The sequence below is a fragment of the Amaranthus tricolor genome, chromosome 7, assembly GCF_026212465.1.
Source record: "Amaranthus tricolor cultivar Red isolate AtriRed21 chromosome 7, ASM2621246v1, whole genome shotgun sequence".
Classification (NCBI taxonomy): Eukaryota; Viridiplantae; Streptophyta; class Magnoliopsida; order Caryophyllales; family Amaranthaceae; genus Amaranthus; species Amaranthus tricolor.
The window spans coordinates 7692303-7719836 of record NC_080053.1 but is presented as its reverse complement, the minus strand read 5'-3'; the positions used below and the strand labels follow the sequence as shown (position 1 = coordinate 7719836).

The 27534-nt window shown below is 31.1% G+C and overlaps 2 protein-coding genes across 4 annotated transcripts in view; both read left to right on the top strand.

The window, feature by feature from the left end:
- LOC130817343 (protein CHROMATIN REMODELING 20) overlaps window positions 1-6445 on the top strand; it is a 27826-nt gene extending 21381 nt beyond the window's left edge. For all 3 annotated transcript variants that reach the window (XM_057682984.1, XM_057682985.1, XM_057682986.1), the window contains 2 exons: window positions 4576-4841; window positions 5758-6445. In XM_057682984.1, coding sequence (XP_057538967.1) covers window positions 4576-4841; window positions 5758-6169 — 678 coding nt within the window. In that variant the 3' untranslated portion in view covers window positions 6170-6445. The remainder of the gene's footprint in view (window positions 1-4575; window positions 4842-5757) is intronic.
- A 5985-nt stretch (window positions 6446-12430) lies between these two features.
- LOC130818447 (plasmodesmata-located protein 4-like) lies at window positions 12431-16218 on the top strand. The gene is made up of 4 exons (XM_057684618.1): window positions 12431-12776; window positions 13275-13703; window positions 13820-13927; window positions 16082-16218. Exons 1-4 carry the CDS (start codon window positions 12431-12433, stop codon window positions 16087-16089), a joined length of 891 nt encoding a protein of 296 aa, XP_057540601.1. The 3' UTR covers window positions 16090-16218.
- The last annotated feature ends 11316 nt before the right edge of the window (window positions 16219-27534 follow it).

Genomic DNA, 27534 nt, shown 5'->3' with positions numbered 1-27534 from the left:
GCTTCAAAAGATTCCTGCTTTTTGATGTCAAATTTATTTTACCGTAAGTGCACAGTATACATGCACTGTGCGGGTCGAACACAAGAAAGTTAGGATCAATTTGGTTCTCTGAATTCTAATAAAAACTTGGTGACTTTCAAAAATATATGAAAAAATTTAATATCTATAAATTCCTACTAACTGAAATTAATTGGTTGTAAACGATGATAAAGCATAAGGTGATGTGAGTTACACAATTTCATATGGATATCAAATATTACTCATTATTCATATATTATGAATTAAGAACAAAATTAAATGTGATCTTGTTAACCTCATATTGCTATTTTTTTGATTAACAATTAGATGAAGACCCTAATAATACAATCCTCATATTGTCGTCTTATTGACTAAATTAATAAGAATTTAACTTTAATATACCCTAAGACTATTATTTCTAATCTCATTATGTCGTCTTATTGACAAGGTTAATTAAGATTTTAACTTGAGATTCTTTAAGATTAGATTTAATAATGATCCGTAATTCTTTAAATAATTACATAATATTATCAATTTATAAATTTTAATAGGAATCTATCCTTCTACCCTAGGTAAAGAAACTTTTCACTAGACATGAAAATAATAAACAAACAAGATTGATGATTGAAATAAATTGTTATAATAGACACGGATGATATAATTTGAAGAACCTAAAATAAATTAACATCAAAAAATAATAAAGAACTATAATAAATTAAAAACTTATTTGAAACGAAAAGCAAAAGAATAAAAGGAATGAAACTTGAAACTAATCTTGAATTAAAATTAGGTTTTAAAGTACTTAAGTGGAAATTGTAAAAACTAGGGATTAACAATACTCCCCTTTATATTATAAAAACAAGGGATAAACAAAAGGATGTTAAAAACAAAAGAAGATCCATTAAAGGATAAACAATAATCCCGTTAATGCCCCTTGAGTTAATTAAACTCACTAAAAGAAACTAATAATAATATTAGAAAAATAAATCACAAGTTTAATTTAGAAAACTAATCAAAAGTGTGTGCTTAAAGGGGACACTCTTTTCTATTGTGCCCGTGACTTCTTTCACTGTTTTAAGAAATCAAGAATTATTGTCTTTTGCTATTGTTTCAAACAAATTCAACAAATCTTTTGGTAACGTTAAATACATATCTCCACCACATGCAACCTAATGAAACATTTATGATTTATGTTCATCAAATAACCATAGCAATATTGTAACGATAAACAAGTTGAGATTTGGTACTATCGACATGCTATTTGAAGATTTTTGAACTGTCCCTGCACCTCATAACGACTAAAATGGTAACTGTTTGAATGTGTAAATTTTATTTTTGATCTATGAAGTCTTGTACGGTTGGTAAAACTTAGTCAGAAAAGCATTTGCAAGAGAATCCCATATTCTATTTATATATGTAGGCTTAACTTTAAAGTTTAAAGCAAGCTTTTGCCTTGTCTTTCAAATTGAATGAAAAGAGGTGTACTGCATTCTTAGAGAGATCCTTTGCATCTGTAGTGTCACACTGCTCTAGAAAATCGTCGATGTGATAAAGTGGACTTTCGGAAGAATGTTCTCATAACTGATTCTTCTCAATCATTTGTATTAAGTTAGGCTTTAATTTAAATTCTCCGCACAAAAGTAGGTCTAATAATAATGATGGCGCACCCATCTGGCCAAATAGTATGTTATTGGCCATTTACTCTTGTTCTTCTCTAGTTCTCTTTGCTTTTGCGTTGAGTGTGTGAGTCGTGACTAATCTCAAGATCAAATCTTTCAAGAGAACACGATCTCTTTGGTCAACCAAAAAACAAAGAAATAGGCGTAAAATTGGGGGAGGGGGACAAAAAAAAAAAAGTAACTAAGAGAATATAGTAAATAAAACGTAGATTTTCTAGCAACGATGCTAAAACTTGATGTCTGATTTTTTTTTTCCGTAAGTGCATGGTGTACGTGTAATATGTGTGGGTTGAACAAAAGGCTTTGGTCAATATGCTGATCTCTGCTAAATATGTAGTGAGATTCAAAAATATATGAAAGAAGTTAATATCAAAAAATTTTTAATGACCTAATTAGTTGGTTGTAAAGATGATATAAAAGCCTAGGATATCAAAATCACATTATTTCATATGGATATCAATTATTACTCATTATTTATATATTATGGGTCAAGAACATAGCTGTTTTTTTTTTTTTTTTTTGTTTTTTTTGGCTAAGCTCATATTGTCGACTAGGTTAAGAAAGATTTTAACTTGAGATATTTCTAGCATAGATTTAATTAAAGATTTATAATTCCATAAGGTTGTGTTTGGAAACATGTATTTCATTTCAAATTCTTAATATCAATCATGAAATCATAAATGAGGATTTTGAGAATGACAAGATTCAGCTAGTCATTCTCAAATTCTTAACTTTAACTACTTTGAAAATAAATATGGAATTGACTCAAATCCAAATTTGAAGTTTTCTGATTGCCAAACACTAAATTTGATCCAATGCTAGATTTGCAAATGAAATCATTATTCCTAAACATAGCATAAATAATTTCACAATAATGTCAATTCATGATTTCATTAGGATCAATCCCTCTACCATAGATAAAGAAACTACGCACTAAACATGAAAATAATAAGCAAACAAGATGAAGGATTGAAATATAATATTAAAATAAACATGGATGGTGATCTAAAGAGCATGAAATAAATTAATATCAAGAAACAATAAAGAAATAATAAAGAACGATAATAAATTGAAAATTTATTTGAAATTAAATTCATAGGAATGGAAGGAATGAACTGTGAAATTAATCTTGAATTAAATCTACATTTATAGTACTATAATGGAAACTATAATAGAAACTATTAAACCATGGGCAAAAACAGAAAACAAAGGAATATATGATGAGGAAAGAAGATCAATAGGAGGGTTAGCAACTAATCTACAATATTGATGCCCTAAGTTGATTAAAATCGGTAAAAGAAACTAATATTAAATAATAGAGAAATAAAACAAAACGCGCGTGCATCAAGGGGACACTCGACTTTTTGTCGCCTATACTGCTTTTTGGTGGCCCATGTCTTCTTCCAGAGCGCAACAAGGGAGGAAATGACAATTTTTTGATGACTGAAGCCCATTTTTGGTTGCCCAAGCGTTTTGTCAGCCTTTTCATGCTATGATAAGTCGACTCAACTTTCTTGGCTTACACACCTCAAGTCGAGTTGGATTTTATTTTTTCTGGAAGTTTATTTGCTTGAAATTTTTAGCTATATTTTTGGCTAGGACTTTTTGCATGCTTATCCAAATCACTCCCACAGATTATTTCCACCTCCACTTGGACTAAAATCATCCTAAAAAGCATCAAAATAGCTCATATTGTCAAAATACATTATTACAGTGAGGCTTACTAAGCTGTACTTGTCTTTAAAATACCAATAAACATCATAAAGCAGTATAAATATGATCTAAATTTGTGCAAATAATCGCCTTTATCACTTCTCGTACTTCTATCGAAGACCTTGTTTGGTTCATAAGGGGAATTAATTTCCAAGGGAAGTGTAAATGCATGGAAATTTACCTCTCTTCGTCAAACTCTAGGGAAATGGACAAAACATGTTTGGTTAAGATTCCTCATTTCCTGAGTTGTATTTGGTTCACAAGATTTACTCCCATGTTCACCAATAGTTTACAATTTGAATCTCATTTGAATGCGTTTAACAACACAACAGTGTCAAAGCTTAACCCCAATGTTCATTTGAATACTACAAATAATAAACAATTTATTTTCAATAAAAGAGCATATAATGGAAATTTTGACAAGCAATGTCTTTCAGTAGGCACTAGCGAAATGACTTCTTGATTTTAAAGTGCAAAAACTTTTGAAAAGTTTGATGATTGAATAGGAACAAGGAAAAATACTTCAAATGATATATAATTAGTTTCCAATGAAACATATAATGGAAATCTTGACAAAGATCTTTCAGTAGGCGCTAGCCAAACAACTTACTGATTTTAAAGTGCAAAAACTTGAAAAGTTTGATGATTGAATTGGAACAAGGAAAAAAGAAAAATGCACTTTTTCATTTCCCAACCTCAAAGTCTTCAATTTGCTGATGCCATTCCCAGAAAGCCAACGTTAATGATGCCAAAAAGTAAAAACTAAAACTTCCACATCAATAGCCCCTGTTAATACAAGGAATTCATGATCTAATTACCCTATTGAGGTTCTAACTGGAAATGAACAGCTTTGGAACAGATCCAAAAGAGAAAGTCGATAGTGTGCAGGTTCATGTCTAGAGGAAAACAATAAACTACAAATATTGTACCAAGTAAACAACCAGGTGAATTAAGCAGAAACTATTAGCGGCAAATAAGATAATTGCAAGCAATTGATACATGAATTGGGAGTCACTGTGGGAGGATCGGTGATATACCTCCTATGCTACTCGGGAATTACCTTTCTCTGAAAGTTTTTCATTTCCTCCATTTACTCTTTTCAAATGTCAACCAAAGAGCATATGATTTTTTCTTATATCTAGGAAGTCCTTCAATCTGCTTACAGGTGAAAAAGGAGGGCCTTGCTGCAAGGGTAGTAGATAGACAACAAGTCCTCAGGAGTATGTCTAAAGAAGAGATATCAGATCTCTTTAATTTTGATGATGATGAGAACCTTGATGTGTTGTCTGAATTGAATGCGAAAAGTGGGCATTTAGCTGATCTGGACAACTGCAAAAATGTCGTAGATTCATCAAAACTAAGTTCTGATTGTCCCAGGAGCTGCGCTTCTGATAAACTAATGGAAACGTTACTTGATCAGCATCGCCTAAGGTAATCTGCAACTAAATTATTTTTTTTCACATGTATATGATAATGGAAGGCTTCTTTAAAAAGTTGAGTTTAGTTGATTACAGGAACTATGTATTTGTCTCCACAATTCCATCTTCGCTATGACTACTTTGGTTTTTGGCTCATGCACGGCCATGAGACCTGTAGACTATTATGAGACGTGTATGAGAGGGACTACGTGATGTCGTGATCTCCAAATCAATCTTGGTTGACTGGCTTGTTCCAGCATGTAGCATATCTGCATTCTGCACATGTAATAATATGCTAGTGAAGTAGTAGGTGTCCAAGGAAAAACTGATGTAAAAAGGTCACTAATTTGATGTTGAAAGTTACCCATGGTTTTCGGAATGACCAAATTATTTTCGGAGTAAAGTATATGGGTAGTTTACAAAATAAGAATTGCGACTATTTAACTTATTAGCGTAGTTAGAGAAAATTTAATTGTTAAAAAGTATGTATCTTCTAAAATAGCATGTGGTCGCTTGTACTACGGAATAGAGAGATTCGTTTAAACATTTTGGGATGGAATAGTTATCACAACATTTTGTTACCCCAATTCCATTAAGTGACTTCTATCTAGGCCGGGTTTGGAGGGTCGAATGTACGTAACCTAAGCCTTGTTAGTGATAATAATTTATAGGTTATCGATTGACCATTGGTAGCTAACATCACATGATTTAATGAACCATTTTAAAATTGCTTATTATTTACTTTTCATTCTATTGAAACTATGGTAGAGAATTTTTCAATGACACGAGATATAGTTTGTGTTCCTTTTTTTTTTTGTCTTGTATGGATTGAAATTATGTGTTGCCTATTCGTTGTTCATTGCTGTACAATTGGAAATCGGTTAATTACTCGCAATGGACTGCACGTACTAATCCAACTTCTTACACAGATGGATAATGAATTTCCATGAGCACGAGACATTACTGCAGGAGAATGAAGAAGAGAAGCTTACAAAAGAAGAGCAAGATTTGGCTTGGGAAGTATTCAAAAGAAGTATTGATCGGCAAGAAGTACAGAAAGTGCCTGCTGACTTTGAGTGGCAGGAAGTGAGTAGGGTTCCGCCTGACGTAACATTCGAGCAAAAACAAAGTAGTTTAAACGCTAACATTTTAGAAGAGAGAACCGGTACCACCAATCCGTTGGCGAATGTCCCCACAAGATACAATATGCCAGCAAGGAGATGCACCAATATATCCCACTTATACATTCTGAAGTCTCAAGGAATAAAAGTAGGTTCGAGTACTATTTGTGGGGAATGCGGCCAAGATATAAGTTGGGAGTATCTCAACCGAGGTAGCTAGTGACAATGTTAGTCGTAAAGGATGGTGTATAGGATAATCGGTTTCCCCTCTAGAAGCTATGTCGATCCTTGCAAGTAGATTATTGCTATGATTTGTATAGGATAGTCGGTGTCCCCTCTAAAAGGTATGTTGATTCTCCCTGTCTCTACGCTTTTTGAAAATGGTCGTATCCTGTATTGTTTTAGGATCAACCAATTACAACATTTAGTGTATAGCAAACAAGGCTAACCTAATTTTTGGGATCACAGTATGATATAAAAAGCAGTATTTGATTGATTATTTGTGTCTTTTGCTTTCACTTTTCCTTTTGAGTGAGGCATGCAATAGTTCGATATCCCCATGGGCCATGACCATGTCAAACAATAATGTGGAGCTATTAACTTTTAATCACTTGGTTTGAAATTTTTGGAGTTGTTGACAATTGATTGTTGCTTGGTTTAATTGTTTTGTTTTTACTGATTTTACCTTTGAATTTTTGGTCAACTTTTAAGCTAGTTGTATTCTTATAAATTATTTCATATTAGCTTATTAGAGAAAAAGTGGGTTAAAACTTAAAAGGCTAAAAACGAAAAGCCAATGAAAATATTTGTAGTAACTTTTACTCTATGTTTTCCTAATTCTAACGACTCAATCACTTTAATTCACTAAAGGAGTATTTATCTGCCAATAGTTTCTTTTTCCTTCTAGACTCTTTCATGAGACACACACATGCTATAAAATATTCCCAAAAAAAATGACATGCAACCTATTAGAATCCCATTAAGTTTGATTATTAATACTAAATATTAGACCTGGAAAAATTTGATCCGACCCGAAAATGAACCCGGGACCCGACCCGACAAAATCCGAACCCGACCGACCCGAAAGCGACTTAATCCGAAACATGACCGATCCGATAATTACCCGACCGAAAATGACCCGACCGGAAACCGACCCGTTTTGACAGATTTAATATCAATTTTTAGAGTAATTTCAATGTTAGAATTCATTTCAAATAAAATTTTAGTTTTCAAAGTATCTCAACATATTGAGTATATCACTTGAACCCTAAAACTCATCAATAGATCTCAAAAAACACGTATTTAACGTCTTTTTAGCCATCGTAATTATTTTTCTTTAAAAACAGGACGTTATAATCATCTTAATTGAATACATGTATCTTGTTAAATCAGTCAAATGAGTTTTTAATTCTTCTACATTTCAGTAAGCAAATCAATATAAATTATACGAACGTTTCGCACGTTTGAATGAGCTTTTCAAAAAACGAATGTCGCTACCCTAAATTATAAAACGCGTATCTTATAAGACGAAATAAGTACTTAGTTAGTTGTATATCTTTCCAACATGAAAATTGTGAAGATAATTTTAACGTCATTTTTATCAAACGTTACAATTATAATAAACAAAATAACTTTTATAAAGCGCGTATCTTACAAGTCTTTCAAAATAAGTATTAATTCCCTATTTTTCTTGCACTTAAATGAACCTGACATACCAACTATTTTTTGAAAATCGTACATGTAATTTCTCTAATGATTTTTTTAGACATTTTAATGATTTTTTTTATGTTGAATTAGTCGATTGGATATTCTAATGTTTTATGGTAACCCGTTGGGTCAATCCGAACCTACCCGAAACCCAGAGTGATCCGACCTGAAACTGACCTGATCCGAAACTAACCCGACCCGAAAATGACCCGACCGAAATTGATCCGACCCAAAACCCGACCGACCGACCGTTTTCCCAGGTCTACTAAATATGCATGAGAATATATATGATTGCATTTCAAATATCTTTGCCCTACCTTTTCAGATATGTTTGTTATAAAAATTCAAAGGCTTGTTAGTCACTCTTTCTTAATAGTCCAAAAGAATGAGAATCAAGGCATTGTGCACATATCCCAATCCTTCTCAACAGATTCTCTCTCAAATTATTGCAACAGTAACTTACTTCACCACTACTTAAGTGAGAGTAGATTCACCATTTATGTTCATTCCAAAGCCTCAAAACTTTTATCTTCACTACCCAATCCTGTTATTTCTTGTATTATTTCAAAAATGAAATCTTTTATACCAGAAAATGGATCAGGTGTGCAAACTCTGCCACCAAAGAGAGGACAAGTTAAGGTGAAGATTGTTAATAAAATCGTCGACTTTGTGAAACCCGAGCCTCAGGAACCTTCTATGACTTACTGTCCTCGGATTAACTCAGACCGATGCATCATCAGTCACTAAGATTAGGGTGTTTGTATAGGACTTAGTTTGTGGAGCTGGTTATCCTTCTCTTAGTTCTCTGATGCATTACTATTAAAACTAAGTAATGTGGTTATGTTTAATTAGTCGTTTTTGTGTAAAGTAATGTACATGTATGTTGTATGGCTTTGTTGTATTATGAATATGATAAGGCTTTGCTAATTGGTAGTCTTTTTTTGTTGTTGTGTTGTAACTTTTTTATAGCTATTATTTAGGCGCTATTTCCTTCTTGATTACTGTATCAAAATGCAATTTGACATTAGTTAGGAGTATGGCTGTAAATACGATTACTCGGTCGGGTTTTGGATCGGGTTTTATTGGGTTTATATATTCTCGGTCGGGTTTTGGATCGGGTTTTATTGGGTTTATATATTCTCGGTTCAGGTAATTTCAAGTAATACAACACTTTGAATTAGGTCGGTTCAGATACGGGTGTAATAGAGTACAAGTCTATATCGAGTAAATACCACACTAGGTCGGTTTCGGTTACGAATCAAGTCAATATAATTTCGGTTCGAATTTATATCGGGTTAGTTTAATGCAGGTTGAACCGAGTTCAGTTAGTCTATGTGTCGAGTCATTATTCTTTGGATTCGGGTCGGTTAAAATCTAGTTCAGTTGAGTTTTATGTTGATTGAATTTTATATTTATTTTACAATTTATTCAAGTTAATATCGTTTGTGATCGGAGCATGACAAGTTGTAATCGGTTAATTAAGTCGTTCGTTACCAGTTAAATTTGGTTTGATCAAAGATAAAATCGAAAAGATTTTATTTGGGGTCTACATTCATTGCTAAATTTAGATAAACTAAACTTGATTCAATTGAATCAAACTTATTATTAGCCGAATAAAACTTGATGTAGCTGAATCAAAATATATTTTAGATGAATGAAACTTGATTAGTTACTTTTGGCTAACTAATTTGATTTAGTTGAATCAAACATTTATTTTAGCTAAGCTAAGCTTGATTTAGCTAAATCAAACTTATTTTCACCTTAAATAAACTTGATTAAGTTGAATTGAACTTAAATTTAGCTAAATTAAACTTGATGCTGTTGAATCAAACTATTTTTTAGATAAACAACACTTGTTTTAACTGAATAAAACTTAATTCTAGCTGAACAATTTTGATTCAGCTGAATCAAATATTTATTTTTTATAACGTAAACTTGATTCAGCTAAATATATTTTTACCTAAACTAAACTTGATTTAGTTGAATCAAATATTTTGTTTTTTTGTTAACTAAACTAGAAGCAAAATCAAACTAATCAAACTTATTTTACATAAACTAAAATTGATTAAGCCAAATCAAAGTCATTTTTAGCTGACAATACTTGATACAACTGAAATAAACTATTTTTAGATGACCAAAACTTTATTCAGCTGAAGCAAAGTTATTTTTAGCTAAACTAATTTGATTCAACTGAATCAAACATTTACTTTTGCTAAACTAATTCAGCTAAATCAAACTTATTTTTACCTAAAATAAATTTGATTTTGTTGAATCAAACTTATGTTTAGCTAGCTAAACTATATTTGGTTCAATTTCATCAAACATTCTTTAGCTAAATGAAATTTGATTCAACTAAACTAAACTTCTTTTTAGCCTTAGTACTACTATATTGTAGTTATTGTGTATTAGTATAAATTATAATTTATTAATTAACATGTAAGTACTAGTACATATCAGTATTAGTATAAAATCCATTATTAAGACTATAGTAATTAGTAATTACTTCATAATCTAAAAGGAGTTCAAATGACTACTTATATCAGACTTCTAATCAATTAAAAATATTTGAATTGTTATTTCTTACACAATATAAATTAATTAGCCTGTGTTGAAAGCCAACGACGCTAAATGATGGGACAAGATCTATAACAGCAACAACAACAACAACAACAATAATAATAAAATAATATGGAGGGAGCTTCTCCATCTACAACCTTTGTATAGGTCTTGAACAAGTGCATTTCTTTTCAATCGTGCCTTAAGGCCCCCGAATTCAACCAGCATGAAACTTCATACTTGATCAATTTTGATTAAAATCCAAACAAAAATTTAAATCACTTTGTGAGGTGGTACCTTTTATTTTAGGATCACTATTATATGATCCGAGATCATTCTTTTCCTTAAAGGCTTTCATCCTACGCGTGTTGATTTAGCAGTCCTTTTTTTTTGGTGTCCCAACTTTCCACATATCCAAGAAGCATTTCTTATCTGGTTGTTTGCTCTTTGCGGTTTTTCCCTTTTGGGATGAACTAATTGCTTGATTGCCTTTCCGCTTACCCCCTTCATATGAGGGACTTTTCTCAACTATGTTAATAGATGTGATGTTGAGATTTTTATTTTCCCGGCTCTCTTGAGCCCCTTATACTCACTACAATTTGAAGATGAGTACCTAGTTGGCTAATATCCATTTCCTTTTCCTTATGTTTAAGAGCTTTCTTAACATGTCTCTATGAATAAGGTAATTTATTAATTATATTTGATACAACAAACACTTCATCCATATTAATTTTATGGTGTTTTAAATTAGAGTATATGCATTGCATCTCATGAAATTGATCCATGATGGGACCGGAGTCAATAAATTTATAGTCATTAAAACTACTAACTTTCTTACTTGTTGCGTCTTTTGCCATGTACTTTCCTTCTCGCATGTTCCATAGTTCTTTTGCATATTCCAAATATTGATAGACATCAAAGAGAAAATCAACCATATCGTATAGAATGGTGTGCAAGAATAACATCTTCTTTTGCCATCATCGGAAATCGACCCCCACAAACTCTTCTAACTTAACTATATATGCGGTCATCTCCTTAAGACTTGACATCTCTTAAAACTTATTACGTTTTTGGATTGTTAGATCTAAAATTAACGCTTTTAGATTGTTATATATTTTATAGATGTAACATTCGAAGAGATTATAAGCACCGAACCGAGATTACTAGTCTTAGCAACCTAGTACAATAATCTAGAAATTGAAATTATAATTTAAAAAAAAAACTTAAATAAATCTAACTATAACTGAAGATGCTATAAGAAAATATTGTCTACGGAAAAGATTTCTCAACCTAGTACTTTTGGCCCTTTCATAGTACTTGCCATTGGCTTTATAATGGGATTTAACTTATTATACTTTAATATATTTAGTATATATTTAAAACTTTTATATCTTTTATACTCTAAAAATCCAACACTAATTAACTTCATTTGTTAATGGAAACAAAACATGGAAACGCAGATGGATTTGGTTTGACTTAAAATGCAATGTTGGTTGAACATAGAATCTAATATAAAGTTAATAATGGAGATTTCTTTTCGTCATACAAGTTTATTAATCTAAATTAACAATTCCAAATATTAATTAAAGTGGTTTAGAGGAGATGTAATATGTGTGTTATTCAGTTGGTGATTGATATTATATTTTGTTTTAAGAGGCGACGACTTGGTATTCGGAGCCGAGCCTACTTGAGGTGTTCATTCAACTCATCGAGTTGATTTCGGGTTAGATTTTTCGGTTCGATTAAAAATCGGATGCTGTGTCCATATTGTTTTTACATATTTTAAATTCATTTTGAACTCGGGTCAAGTTGGGCTCGATTACAAGGTCGGGTAAATATCAGATCGTCGGGTCTGTTTTAAATACGGATTAGGTAGACGTAGTTGACGGACGCCCGAAAATGAGTATGGAGGCGGTGTTTCGAAAAGGGATATATTGGTAATGCTAGTTATTTACATAATAAGTGTTCTCACACTTTAATTTTTACTCAAAAAGATTAGATGTGGGTAGGCAAGAAAAATGCGCAAACATTCTCAAATTCTTTTTAACATAGTCTTAACTACCATACCAAATGTATTATATTTTAATACTAATAATATGGAGTATAAATAAAATTTGAAGTGTATGACAAGCTAAACAATAGCCAATGATATTAAACCATAGTCATTAATAAATTTGGATATTAAAATTAACTTTTATTAGAAAGCAAATGAAATCCCATGTCTTTAATCCCTTCTTCAATAATTAATTTGTTTTTAATAAGCAATATTTTTGTGTCTTTGGTTAATGGGATTTTCGATGACCATAAAACCTTGATTTTCCACCATTGTTCTTCCCAAAAGCTGGATTATATTAATGGCGGTCAAAACGTTGATGCAAGAACGAAGCTTTTTGAGAAGCTACATTTTCAATCTTTTCATTCCAAATTTAACAGCACATTTGTCATGGTTGATGATGAATCTGAATCCTCATTTTCAGGGTTTTTTCAATGCCGTCAAGATCTTGATGTGCCGCGATGTAATGAGTGCATGAAAGCCTTCCGAAATGTATCAAAGGGCTTATGTGGTAATTTTTTTTTATATAATCTCTAAGTATTTCTTATGTTTTACTTTGATATGTGACTACTTTATTCTTGTATCATTGAACAATAATGCATAGGCCATTCTTCATTTGAAGCATAATACGACAATTGAAGTCGGGTTAGTAAGTGTAAAGGTGTGAAAAAAAATTAAATTTCGTAAGAATAAATTGGTAAAGTTATTATACCAAAAAATAGAAATAAGACATTTATGGTGACTTGACCCAATAAGAAAATTAAACGCTTAGAATAAATAGGAGGGAGTATTAATCAAAAGCATAATACAACAATTGAAGCCCTGTTATTGAGGTCTTTGAATTAAACCTAATAGGCTAATATTTGATAATAAAATTTTCCAAGGATATAATGTATGTATGTAGTTGATCAAATTAAAAGCTAGTTTTGAGTGATTGTCTAATTACAATTAAGAATGATTATGGAACATGTGACCAAATCTTTAAATTAAACATATATATTGTGTTAAGGTAATTCCATGGCGGCAAGGATTCAACTGTCAGGATGCCAAGTACAATATGAAGCAGACAAATACAATGCCATTTTCAGCCTTCATGAAGAATTAAACCACAACAAGTGCGGAGAAAAGCAATATTTAATCTCAAATAAGTATTTTCATCAAATTAGAAGCAAAGCATTTGAGGCATTAGAAAGTGAAATAGCGGGAGGCCGAGGCTACAATGGGTTTTATTCTATTAAAAATGAAGGATTCAAGGCTAATGCTCAATGTGAAGTGGGAATAGATGAGTGTAAATGTGCAAAATGTGTTGTTGAAGCTGTTGAGGTTATTCAACAACTTCCGGACTGTGAGAGTTCCATTGATGGACAGCTTTTCTTGGGATTGTGTTATTTAACCTATCACTTTAACCCCCGTGATCTGCGTGATCATCAAGAAGAAGGTAAAAATTCTCAATTAATCCTTCCATACATATGATTTTCTTAGTTAAGATTATAATTTTTTGTGGACAGTGACGAAATTTTGATGAAATTTAACAATTTAATACTATATTTATAGAACAACCAGGAGCTCCTTTTGGAAAGGTGGCTGCAATTGTAATAGGAAGTGTACTTCTTCTGTTAGTTGCCTTCATGTTACTTCGTTGCCTAAACAAGAAAGATGATGGTAAGTACATATTAATCTACTATTATTACAAAATCTATGCATCCTTAAACACGAAAGTCTGAGGTAGAACGAATTTTGGAGGCTCTATTTGTTTTTGCGATATCTTTTAAAATGAAGGCCTTTTATCATATTAAAAAATAAAATTTTTTCCACTTCAAGAAAAATAAATTTAGAAAAAGTATATTGTAACATTATATTACTTTAAATATGAAAAAGGTTTACCAACAAATCATTTAACTAAAAATTTTGCTAGAAATCCAACCTAAATAGAACCATTCAATATTTGAACTCTCCTTATTTCAGGGGGTCCAAGGTGGTCGGCTACCCGAGATGCCCCAAGAACCGACCATGAACATGGCCGATTTAACACTTGATTGAGATAATACTTATAAACTTTAGCCACAAAATCCTTTAAAAAAAAATGGACTGGACGTACCAGGTGATATAAGCAATAAAAAAATGTTAAAATAAAATAAGTGAGAAACACATGCAAATCTTAAACAATATAAAAATGTTAAAATAAAGTTAGTCAAAAATGGCATTAATAAAATATTAAAATAAGTGCAAATAAAATTAATTATATCTAAAATTTATGATATAAATAGAAAGATTTTTTAAAAGAATAAAAAAAACTAAAACCAATCCAAATTGGAAATGGAAATAACTTGAACGGAGAAAGTAGTTAATAATATTAATTTTGTCATGGTATTTTTTCTTACTAGTACAAAAATCTGAACAATGCACATATGTTTAATTTTTTGATCCATTTAAAAACTTTTTTTGAAAGGTACCTAAAAATTTATTGATAAAAATGTCAAATGACATTTACAATAACATAATAATTGATCAAATACATAACAATTTTAATCAAAAAAAATTTTATATAGAAAAAGTCACGATTATTATAAAATCTAACACTAAGGTTTTACCTTTATTACATCTCTGCTTGATACAACCTCCTCCGAGAGGATCTTTAAATCTGGTGTGGCTTTAAAATAGAATAAATTTGATACCATTGACTGTATTAGTTGAACTGATACCCGTGATGATGTCATGTACCTTTATACCATCGAATTGATAACAAGTCTTCAAACTTTCACCATGAGAGATTTTATAACCCAATATATGAGTATATCGAATCCAAAAAATTGATAGAATAACTGTATAGTACAGAGAAATCGAACTTTATTTGTAGCCAGAAAAAAAAAAAAACAAAAATAAAGAGATTAGGAGCTTACCATCAACCATAAATACACAAATATTAAGTGGAATTTCAAAATTATTAATAGAATATTTAATTAAATTATTTTGACAGTTTTTCAATGTTAAGGAGGTAATTATTTCATTGGTTTGTAAAGTTTTTAAAATCCTTGAAATCCTACTTGAAATTTCAAAGTAAATTATAGTATTAAAAGGTATATGAAAGATTCTGATTATATGCAAAATTATATCCTCTTTTATTATTTTTTTTTTTTAATTTTTTTTTTCTCTACTTTAAGTTTGTCAATTAGATTTTTGAATTATATATATTGTAGTTTATCCATTAGATTTTTAAATTATATATATTGTAGATAAAATATATTCATGTGAGATTTTGTTAGATTTGTCTTAATGTAAATTATTTTTTAATATATGATGCATATTTAGAGATATTAATTCTTAAAATTTGCTAAAAAAATACGTGTAAAAGATAAAGTGGAAAAAAAAAGGAATAGAGAGAGTATAATTGATTGAATTGTTTATAATATACCTAACCTAAACTTTAAGTGTATGTACTTATTTATCGATAAAATTTCGCAAATTATATTTTATATTGTGCATTTGTTGTCAGAGAAAATTACGCAATATCAATCCATGAATAAAAATTTAAATATTTTTCTAAAATAAATAAATATTAGCGAGTTCTTTTAAAGCTCAAATAACTACTAGTTTTAACACAACATGTGTTTAATTATATGCATATATCAAATTATATCCTGTAAAATCACGACATTTTGCTAAATCTTAAACTGCTATTATTTGTTATTTTACATAGTATGTACTCGATAATGATTCTTAGACTCACAAAGCCCCCTTAACAATGGAATCATTTTCCTTCATAAAATTAGAATCCAAGATTTAATTGATAACATCATAACATAATTATTGTTGCAGATTATTGATGAATTGATCACAGGCTTAGGAGGACACGCAAAGTTTAGTTTTGGAGCCATTTTTTCTTAATTGCAGATCGGATATACATGTGCACACTACATTAGCAGTTAGCACTCTTCATTCTAACAATTTTCCTGGTCGTTATAAATTTTTAGATATTAATTAACTTGAAAACAAAAATAGGTAGAATACTTTTAATGTGGTGTAAAATTTATTATTTAAGTCAAACAATTCTACAATGAGATTATGTAGCCTTAAATTCATCATGGTTGCAACATTACAAACTCACATTTTAAATTTCCAGACACTTTTTTCATTAACTACTAGGTGCCAAGGTGGGGCGCCTGCTACACATGTACATCCTTAAAAAAATTTTTTTTTTAAAAATTATCTAGAATAATTCAACTTTTTAATGATTTTTCTACAATAATCTCACAAAATGATTAATTATAAATAATCTCAACTTTATGAGGTATTTGCCTAAAGCAAACTCGGAAAACTGGATAACTTACTATAGTAAGTTTTATTTTTCTTTTAAAAAAAGATAAATTAAAATAAATATAAAAAAAATGTTAAAAAAATATTAAAATTTTTTTAGACTTTTTTTAAATTTTTTTTCTAACTTTATATTAATATATTGTTTACTTTTTTGGTAAATTACCGAATACCTAAGTTTACTTTTAGGAAAATATCTTATAAAGTTGGGATTATTCATGGTTAATCAATAGTTGAGATTATTATACAAAAATTATAAAAATGTTAGATTATTCTAGTTAATTTTTTTTTTTAAAAAGAGAGAATTAGTTTTACAGTGAATTAATTGACCTTTGATCTCTAGAATATTTTTATTAAAGTGTAAAAAATGAGGCTTGAGTTATAATATATTCACAATTTCACAATCTTCGTGTTTTACTTTATAGTCATTCACTCATTTGTTTGTTTCTGTTGTAGACGTGGAACATAGTTGCAATCTCTACAAATGAATTTCACAATCTTCGTGTTTTACGTTGCAGTCATATTTTTAGGGTATCTAAAATGAATTTACCAACCTAAAAAAAAAAATTTAAGTGTTTACTGTTTAGACGATTTTATGTGTTGAAAATATTTAACGTGATTTTATGTCTAAAATATTTAAGATGCTTTAATGTGTTGAGAATATTTTACGCGATTTTATGTGCAAAACATTTTAGACGCTTTTATGTGTTGAAAACATTTAGTCGCTTTTAATTGTCGAAAATTTTTTCTTAAATAAAATACTATATAATAATATTATAATTTTCCATGTAAAGCTTATAACAATACTTTTAACACTCTAAGGTTCATAACAATACTAAACAACAAATATCTTAAAGTACCAGATACGATATCATAATATTGTCCAAAAGAATATAAGGCATGGTCAAAAGAATTTACATAGATGATTAATACTTTTAACTTCAGAATACTTGATTAAACGAGGCTACTAAAGCGATCTACGGATCTACAGAGTACCACCTTCTAACAACTCTTTGCTGATAACGTTCTTATGTTCATCTGAATTAGATGTTCGTATTGCATCAACTTTTTCTAAAAGATCTTTTATTTTAATTTATACGCAATTGCTCTAGATAAGCCTCTGGGTTTTGTTTGCATCAAAAATGGGAGCCAAAAAAATATGAACTAATACAAAAAATTCAATTAAAAAGAGTGAGTGACATCCCATATAGACAACACTCGAGCAACCCAAACAAACAGTGGTAGAAAACAGTAATCATGACTTGATCACGATGGAACATTTATTTATATATATATATATATATATATATATATATATATATATATATATATATATATATATATATATATATATATATATATATATATATATATATATTATATATATATATATATATTATTTATGATATACATATTTGTTTATTATAATTGTTTGAGTGTGATGATTGGTGAATATATGGTGATTTCAATTGTGTATATTGGAGATGATTATTTTGCATTGGTATTTTAATAAATCAAAAAAAGTGTGGGGGTTAAAATTGCAGCATATAATCCTAGTGTTGTGATAACCTATTTATCGGTCCTTTTATCCACTAGTGATGGTTTTTGCTTTTTATTTTGGTGATGGCCCGTTGGTACTGAATGCCACTTCCGCAATCTAATCCTAGTGTTGTGATAACCTATTTACCGGTCCTTTCTTTGTCTTCTGATGTTGATCTTTGCCTCTATGTTGCCATTGGTAGCTTGGTAATTGCATTCACCCTTTCCATAGACATCTGGAGATTTGAGGTCCTAGTATTGTTAACTATCGCCTTGTTTTTTGTGGGTATTGTGGTGTTGACTACCTTCACGTGTTGAGGGCATGACGGTATTAGGCGTTCCCTTATTTTGTTGTCTTGGTCTAGTCTGTTGTTGGTTTATCTTCTTATGGTTGGAGAATGGGCAAGGACGTTTGGTGTGCTGGCGATGGTAGAGATACTAGGAGAGTTTTTGCCGTCCTTCATATTCCTTACTAATTTTAGGGTTAGGGCTCCTTAGGGTTAGTTTCTTTGGTCTTTGGTAGACACTTCTTGCTAAGGTTTTTAGGTGTATTTAGAAAGTCGTCTTGTGGCTCTTCCAAGGTGTATGAATTTTTGTTTTGGGCTTTTTTGTGTTTATGGTGAGCCGAGTTGTGGTTCACCATCTGGTGTATAGTGGCTTTTCGACTTTCTCGTAAAGGGCGCCTTTAATTTTTTGTTTCGCCAATGGCTTTTACCTACGGTTTTTTTTTATGTCGGAGAGATGCATTAGATGTTCGTCTCTTTTGAGACTTTTTTATCAATAAAAATTCCCAATTATAAAAACTTAGTAGTACTCATACCCTACACAGCTTGTCTAGTTGCGCATCAAAATTTGTGATTTCTATACAATCTTTTATTTGATTCATATATGATTATACATGTTTTCATGAAATTAGATGTTTTAACAATAACAGTTACTAATTCCACATTTTAGCATCTATGATTTAGATTTTATATCTATATTTACTACTTGAACCAAATCAAACCAAAATTGAATAAATGTCAATTCTCCAAAGAGACGGTCTTTGTGAGATACGAGTCCCTTTGGGCCGGCCTAATATTTTATTAAAAATTTAAAACTTTAGAACACATGCTTCTCATTTTGTCTTCTTCTTCATCATACATTCATGGTGGTCATCATTCTTCATCAAATCATCCATGGCGTATGTTCTTATTGTGCATAAAATTATTTATGGTTAGCTTCCTTCTTGTCCAATTTAATATTTAGCGTTAAATTCATAAAAAAATTAAGTTATGATTTAATCAGAGTTTTATTTAAATTTTTACATTGTCAAACCTAGAATAATTAAAATTTTTAATTTACAGTTCTGAGAGCGTTTCTTAATCAAATTTAATTTTATTTCTTTCTACTTTTTTATTTTTGGTTCTACTCAATATAAATTAGTTTTTATTCGGTTGATTCACAATTAAGTATATTTTGGATTTTCCATTGATTTTGCTGGCTTAAGATGACATTTTAGCCTTTTGTAGCTCACGTGTTAGCATGTTTAAGTTGGCAATTTTAAATATTTTAAGTTGGGTTTTTATCATATTGAAGTTGCTACTTTAACTAGTTTAAGCTAGTGTGTTTTATATATAGTTGTCATCATAAAATATTAGAGTTGGCATCTAGATTAAGTTGTACGTTTGCGTTCTAAAGTTGGCATTTTAAGTATATTAAGTTGGCATTATAAATACATATCGTTGGCATATTAGTATAGTTAGTGTTTTAGAATGTTAATAGTGAGTATTTTAATGCACTAAAGTTGGCATTTAACCTAGATTACGTTGGTGTGTTTGCTTTTTAAAGTTGACGTTTTTAATTATATTGAGTTGGCATTTTAGCTACATATAGTTGATATTTTATTAAGTTTAAAGTAGTCTTTTTAATTACATATTGAAGTTGGCCTTTTAGTAGAGTTAGTGTTTTAGAATGTCATGGCTGGCCTTTTAATGCACTTAAGTTGGCATTTCACCTAGATTACGTTGGTGTATTTGGATTCTAAATTTGGGATTTTGTCTATATTAAGTTGGCATTTTAACTGCATATAGTTGATATTTTATCTAGCTTAAAATATGCTTTTTAATTATATATTGAAGTTGGACAATTTAAGTCAACGAAGTTGGCATTTTAACTATCTTTAGTTTGTGTTTTAAATAGTTTAAGTTGGTCTTTTAAATAGTTTAAGTTGATATTTTTTCATACTAAAGTTTGCAATTAATTTACTTTTTCAAGTTGGTGTTTTAATTATTTATTGTTGTTTTAGAATGTTATAGTTGGTATTTTGATGCATTGAAGTTGACATTTTAGCAAAATTAAGTTGGTGTGTTCATAAAGGTGTACATTTGGGTTATCATGTTGATTTCGGGTTATGTGTTTCGAGTAAGTTTCATATCGGGTTTTGTGTCCATAATATATTTTATGTAATTGTAAATTATTTTTGAATTTGGGTCAAATCGGGTTTGGTTATAAGGTCGGGTAATTTTTTGGTCATCGGGTTTGTTTTGAACATCTCTATGTGTTTTTATTTTGAAGTTGACATTCTAACTATATTAAATTTGCATTTTAACTACATATATTTGATATTTTATCTAGCTTAAGTGTGTACTTTAATCATGTATTGAAATTTGCTTATTGAAATTTGCTTTTTAAATCAATGAAGTTAGAATTTTAACAACATTTAGTTTGTAATGTAAATAATTTAAGGTGGTACTTTAAAATGTTTAAGGTTATAATTTATCAAATTAAAGTTTGCAATTTAATTCATTAATTTGGCATTTTAATTACATATAGTTGGCGTTTTAGAAAGTTATAGTTGGTATTAATGCACCAAAATTGGTGTTTTAATTTGATCAACATTCTTCACGGCTTGTAAGAGACCGTTCATAAATTTGAGAGTGTAGTAGCCGCAATCAATATCATTATCTTGTCAAAAGCACTAAGAGATAATAGATGTTAGTGCCAAAAAAGCTTAAAAAACCTTAAAAACGCAATTTAGCACGTACTTTCAAGGATATGATCATATGACTATTGTTTTCAATTCTAACCATTTCAATACAATAATATATACAAAATAGTGTTGTGTGCCAAGTTTCATGCCAAACAAACCAAGTTTGAACTACTTGAAGCGAGTAAGTGCCAAAAAAAGCTTAAAAACGCAACTTCTCCATATCCTTCATTTGAAAGGACATAGACAAAAAGTCTTTTGTCTCTTGAACTTGTACTAAACTAGTACCAAAGATGAGCATGTCATCTACATATAAACAAATGATAACCCCATTACCATGACCATCAAATTTGCTATATATGCACTTATCAGCTTGATTCAATTTAAATCCAAAGGACTAAATTGTTTCATCACATTTTTGATGTCATTACTTAGGTTCTTGTTTAAGACCATATAAGGATTTAACAAGTTTACACACATTTTGCTCTTGTTCTTCTAAACCAAACCCCTCAGGTTGTTTCATATAAACTTCCTCATTTAATTCTCCATATAGAAATGCGGTTTTAACAACGATTTGATGGATCTCTAGATTATAAATTGTAGCTAAAGCTACCAATAACCGAATAGTGGTTATTCTTGCAACCGGTACATATGTATCGAAATGATCGATACCAAGCTTTTGTCAAAAGTCTTGTGCCACTAAACGGGCCTTGAACTTGTCAATAGTACCATCAATCCTCATTTTCTTTCGAAAAATCTACTTGCAACCTATTGGTTTACAAGTAGGAGGAAGATCCACTAACACCCAAGTGTTATTTCCAATGATGGATTCCATCTCATCATCAATAGCATCTCATCATCAATAGTACTATCATGTGATGCCATAGCATCTTCTTAGGTTGATGTGTTTGCATTTTACAACTGTCATTTTAACGTTTTAATTTAACATAGTTGGTGTTTTACCATACTAATATTGGGTTAGTTGTATCAACTATTACATACTTCTATTGATAAAAAAAAATATCTATTATCTCTGTTGGCCTCTCAAGGTTTTGATGATGACTTCACTTTTAAATAAACAAACATATTTTTAGAGATTGCTATGTAGGTATATATCCGATTTAGTTTGAATCGTTGATGAAGCCTATGACTTGGTTCGTGGAAGATGTACATGTCTTAATATGTCCAAGATGTTAGATAAGTGTTATAATGTTCAAAGTAGACGTACATGTGTCAATACTGCATGCTATATTTTGAATCGTGTGTTAATAAGACCAATCACTTCTAAGACACCCTATGAATTACTCAAAGGTATAAGCCAAATATTTCCTATTTTCGTGTGTTTGGATGCAAATGTTTTGTTCATGTGAATGGTAAACGAAATATAGGTAAGTTTGATGAAAGAAGTGATGAAGCAGTATTCCTCGGTTATTCATCACATAGCAAAGCTTACAGAGTTTATAATAAGAGAACAATGTGCGTAGAGGAATCTATTCACATAATTTTTGATTAAACTAACTTTTCAACAAGTGAACAGGAAACAAATAATATTAAAATAGGTCTTGCAAATTTAGAAGATGATGATGAAGGAGTTAAAATGCAAGATCCAGGAACAGTAGGTGAACAGCCAATACAAGAAGAGGCAGGAGAAACTGACCAAATCCAGGAACTGCCAGCTCAACAGGACCAGCAGACTGTTCCCAATCCAGCTGTTCCCGCAGATGACCAAGATGATCCAGTAGCTGAACAAAATGCAAATCAAGATGCTGAATCAGAACATGCTACTGTTCCCTCCAGAGAATTTGTGCCTAAACCTTGGAAATACCAAAGTTATCATCCTCTTGATCTGATTATAAGTGATATGAATAAGGGAACACAAACCAGATCTCAACTGAGAAAATTTTGTGCACACTTTGCGTTCCTATCATCACTTGAACCCAAAAATCATGAAGAAGCTCTAAAGGATTCCGAATGGATAGTAGCCATGCAAGATGAATTAAATGAATTTGAAAGAAATAAAGTGTGGCACTTAGAACCCAAACCAAAAGGCAAGAAGGTAATTGGTTTGAAATGGGTATTTCGGAATAAGCTAGATGAGCATGGAATAATTGTAAGAAACAAAGCAAGACTCGTGGTCAAAGGGTACAATCAACAAGAAGGTATTGATTATACTGAGACATTTGCTCCGGTAGCAAGGTTAGAGGCTATTAGAATTTTAATTTCTTTTGCTGCATTTATGAACTTTAAGTTATATCAAATGGATGTGAAATGTGCTTTCTTAAATGGATTTCTTGATGAAGAAGTGTTTGTTGAACAACCTCCAGGTTTTGAGAATACCTCTTGTCCTGATCATGTCTACAAGCTTGATAAAGCCCTATATGGCTTGAAGCAAGCTCCTAGGCAATGGTATGAAAGACTTTCAAAGTTTTTGATTCAAAATAACTTTGTAAGAGGAAAAATCGACAAAACCTTGTTCTTTAAGAATAAAGGTTCTAATATTTTGGTTGTTCAAATTTATGTTGATGATATTATTTTTGGTGCTACTAATGATTTATTATGTAAGGAATTTGCTAACCTAATGGGCACAGAATTTGAAATGAGCATGATGGGAGAACTAAATTTCTTCCTTGGTTTACAAATTAAACAAACTGAAAATGGTATTTTTATTCATCAACAAAAATACATAAAAGAACTTCTAAAGAAATATGGACTAAACAACGCTAAAACCAACCATACACCAATGGCTACAAATGTTAGATTAGATGAAGACCTAAAAGGAACTAACGTAGATCAAACAATGTATCGAGGAATGATAGGTTCCTTATTATATCTAACTGCAAGTAGACCCGATATTTTATTTAGTGTTGGTTTATGTGCTAGATTTCAATCAAATCCTAAAGAATCACATCTCACGGCAGTCAAACGAATTTTAAGATATTTGAAGGGAACAGACGACTTGTCCTTATTTTATCCTAAAAGTGATGTTTTTGATTTAAAAGGTTTTAGTGATGCCGATTATGCAGGTGATCTAGTTAATAGAAAAAGCACGTCAGGTATGGTACAATTTCTTGGCTCTTGTTTAGTTTCATGGAGTTCCAAGAAACAAAACACGGTTGCATTATCCACAGCCGAAGCTGAATACGTGGCAGCAGCAGCTTGCTGTTCCCAAATGCTTTGGATAAAACAGCAACTAAGAGATTTTGGTATTAAATTTGAATGTGTTCCTATTTATTGTGATAATACCAGTGCCATATGTATATCTAAAGATCCAGTGCATCATTCACGAGCTAAACATATACATATTAGACATCATTTCCTTAAGGATAACGTAGAACACAAAAATATTGTATTAAAGCATGTCAATACTAATGAACAAGTTGCAGACATTCTGACCAAACCGCTTCCAAGGGAACAATATGAAAAGATGAGATTGGAACTTGGTATGATCAAGCTCCACTAAAGTTGGTTGCATAAAATTTCCAATGAAGCATCATGAAAAAAGAGGGTCAGGAATCAACCTCAAAATTTTGATTGAAAATCAATTATTGCATGGATCAGGTAAACACGTAATGAAGTTTGTACTATGAATATTTTCTCGTTTGCATGTTGTCAGTTTGATCAGACCACAGTAATATGTTCGTTATTTTCTTTATAATTTTTTTTTTCATAATTCATCATTTTTCTATCTTGTTTTCATATTTTATTTTAATATTCATATTTTGTTTTCATATTTCACATTTTTTTTACGGCCAACTTAAAATAAAAATAATGGGAAACGGTTTTCAATCCCATCTCCTCAAAATCTTTCCATATCAAACGCTATGATTAGAGCATTACAGGGATTGGACTTAAGGAAACCGTCATTTCATCACATTATTAAACCCTTCTCTTACTTCACACTTCACACGCCTTCTCAATTCCTCTTCAAGAAACCGTCCTCCTCCCTATCTCTCAATCTATTCAACACTTCAAAATGAAAACCCCAAGTTCCTCAAAGAAAACCCCTAAATCCCGTAAACAATCACAGCCAAAACCTCTGAGAGTGGTTCATCCTCCACCATTACTGGATGCTGCACCACTCACCACCAAAGAAACCACAAATACATCACCCAAACAATCTACTGAACCTACTGGTACAAAACGCAAGATCTCATCACCAAAAGGTGGATCATCTTCCAAAGTAGTCAAACGTTCGAAGCTTGCTGATTCTAATAGTGCTGAAGAAGTTGCAAAAGAAATGTCTGTAGGATTTGGGTTAGACAAGTACTGGTATGATTCTACTTATTTTCCTAAATTGCATGCCATTTTACAAAATCAAGAATGGGAGATTTTGATGACAAATTTTAGTTGCAATTCCATTTTTCCAAATCTAATGCGAGAATTCATTTCAAATTTCTCAAATGATTATGGGACGTGTTCTAGTAGTGTCAAGAACATCAAAATAGAATTTAACAGTGCATTGTTGGGGGAATGGTTTAGTGTTCCTAATGTTGGTTTTGATACATATTGCGTTGGTACAAAAATAGTTTTCTCTGGAATTAATGAAAAGACAATTTTTAAGTTTTTAGGGGTTGAACAAAAAAGAGGTAAAATCAATCACAATGTCTTGTCTCCATTGCATAAATTACTCTATAATGTAGCACGAAGATTCATCTTGCCCCGAAACTCTAAGAGGAGTGAGGTGAGTCTACGTGATGCAACCTTAATTTATTGCATGGATAACCACATAAAGATAAATTTTCCGTCATTGATGATATCGCATTTGTCTGATTGTATTGAGAAGAAAAATTTTGTTGGTTATGGGGGGCTGTTGACTTGGATTTTCAGAAAGTTTGGTGTCCCATTGGAAGGGTTGGAGTTCCCAATGGGTCCCAATATGAAAATTGGTGCTAAATGTTTACAAAATTTGCATTTGAAATTGAATGATGAGGGGGTATTGATGCATGAGGAGGTTGTTGAAGTAGAATCTGATGAGGAAGATATTGAAAAAGAAGAAGAAAAACTGAGGGAGAGAGATCAGGAAGAAAAAGAGGAAAAGGAGCAAGAGCCTGTTCCCACTGACCATATTGAAATAGAAGAAAAAGGGGAACAGGATGGAGAAGCTAGTAAGGGGGAAGCAGAACAGGAGGGAGCCTTAGGAGAAGAGGCTCATCACAATCTTTGTGATGATACAAGTGATGAAGAGATTGTGATAGCTCTGAGGAAAAAGGCTAAATTCATTAAGAGGAAGAGTAGGAGGTTAGCTTCGAAACGCAAGGCTACTGTGGTTGATGAAACACCATCTGACACCATACCTGAGCCGACACCTAATGAACCTTCCTCTCCTAAGCCAACCACATCACCACCTCCATCACCAATACAGTCTACACCACGACCTTTTCAGTCATACACTTCACCTGATGTAGGTTGTACTAACTATGATTCTGTTCCTGCAGCTTCTTTAGACTCTGTCCTCTCTAAGCTAAATGACCTCCAGTCTCACTTCCTTGCATTTCAAGACGAAACTCGTGTCTCCCTTGCTTCAATTGTTGATCAGCTTAACCAGATGGAGAGCCGTCTTGGTGCCAAGTTGGACACAGTAGAAGTACAGACTGAGTTCGTTGATGAAGAAGAGACTGCTCCCTGATCGCTCTTCCCATATGTTTTTATGATTTGTTGGCTGTAATATTAATCAAACAACTTCACTTTTTAGTCTTTGTACCATCTGAGGTACAAAGTTGTATTGTTGAACAACTGCTACTATTTTCTTTGTTTTGATTTCTGGTCTGTGAACACTAACAATATGCAGATTTGATTACTTTTTATGGTGCATCCTTTTATTATTGTTTCTTGCTTTCATCACTGACAAATCTATATGGTTTGTGCTGAGGTTTGATAACCCCAATTCTTTTTGATTGATGACAAAAGGGGGAAGATTATGCACAAACTTAAGAAGAGCAGTGAATACACAGTAACATATCTTGGTTGATTTATATTGTTTCTTATTGATGATAATGTGCTGAGTTTATGATAGCTTTATGATCATCTGTGTTCTGTGTTTTCAAGTTGATGGATATTTACTTGTTTTTGTGAATTTGTTTTCAAGTTGTTTTTGTTGAAAATACTTAATAATTTGTGTTAGTTTTATTATGTTAGTTTAATTATGTCAGTTTAGTTATTTATGTTAGTTTATTTTAGTTTATTTCATTTATGTTTTAGATTAATTAAATTTTGAAAATTTTTAAACATATTTGATATTATGGAGTAAATTGTTTTATTGTGAATGCTTGGTAAATTATATTGTAACGAGTTGATTTGCTAAATTATTTAGAGTTGCTTTAATCTCTAGTATGCTCTAAGAATTTTGTTTTACTCTATTTTACTTAAGTTTGTTTATAAAGTTTGTCCTCATCAAAAAGGGGGAATTTGTTGGCCTCTCAAGGTTTTGATGATGACTTCACTTTTAAATAAA

Bases quoted from the DNA above. Each gene is read 5' to 3' on its own strand.
- LOC130818447 (XM_057684618.1), top strand. From the start codon at position 12,431: ATGTCTTTAATCCCTTCTTCAATAATTAATTTGTTTTTAATAAGCAAT. The intron at 12,777-13,274 runs GTAATTTTTTTT...TATTGTGTTAAG, and splicing joins TGTATCAAAGGGCTTATGTG to GTAATTCCATGGCGGCAAGG. The intron at 13,704-13,819 runs GTAAAAATTCTC...CTATATTTATAG, and splicing joins GCGTGATCATCAAGAAGAAG to AACAACCAGGAGCTCCTTTT.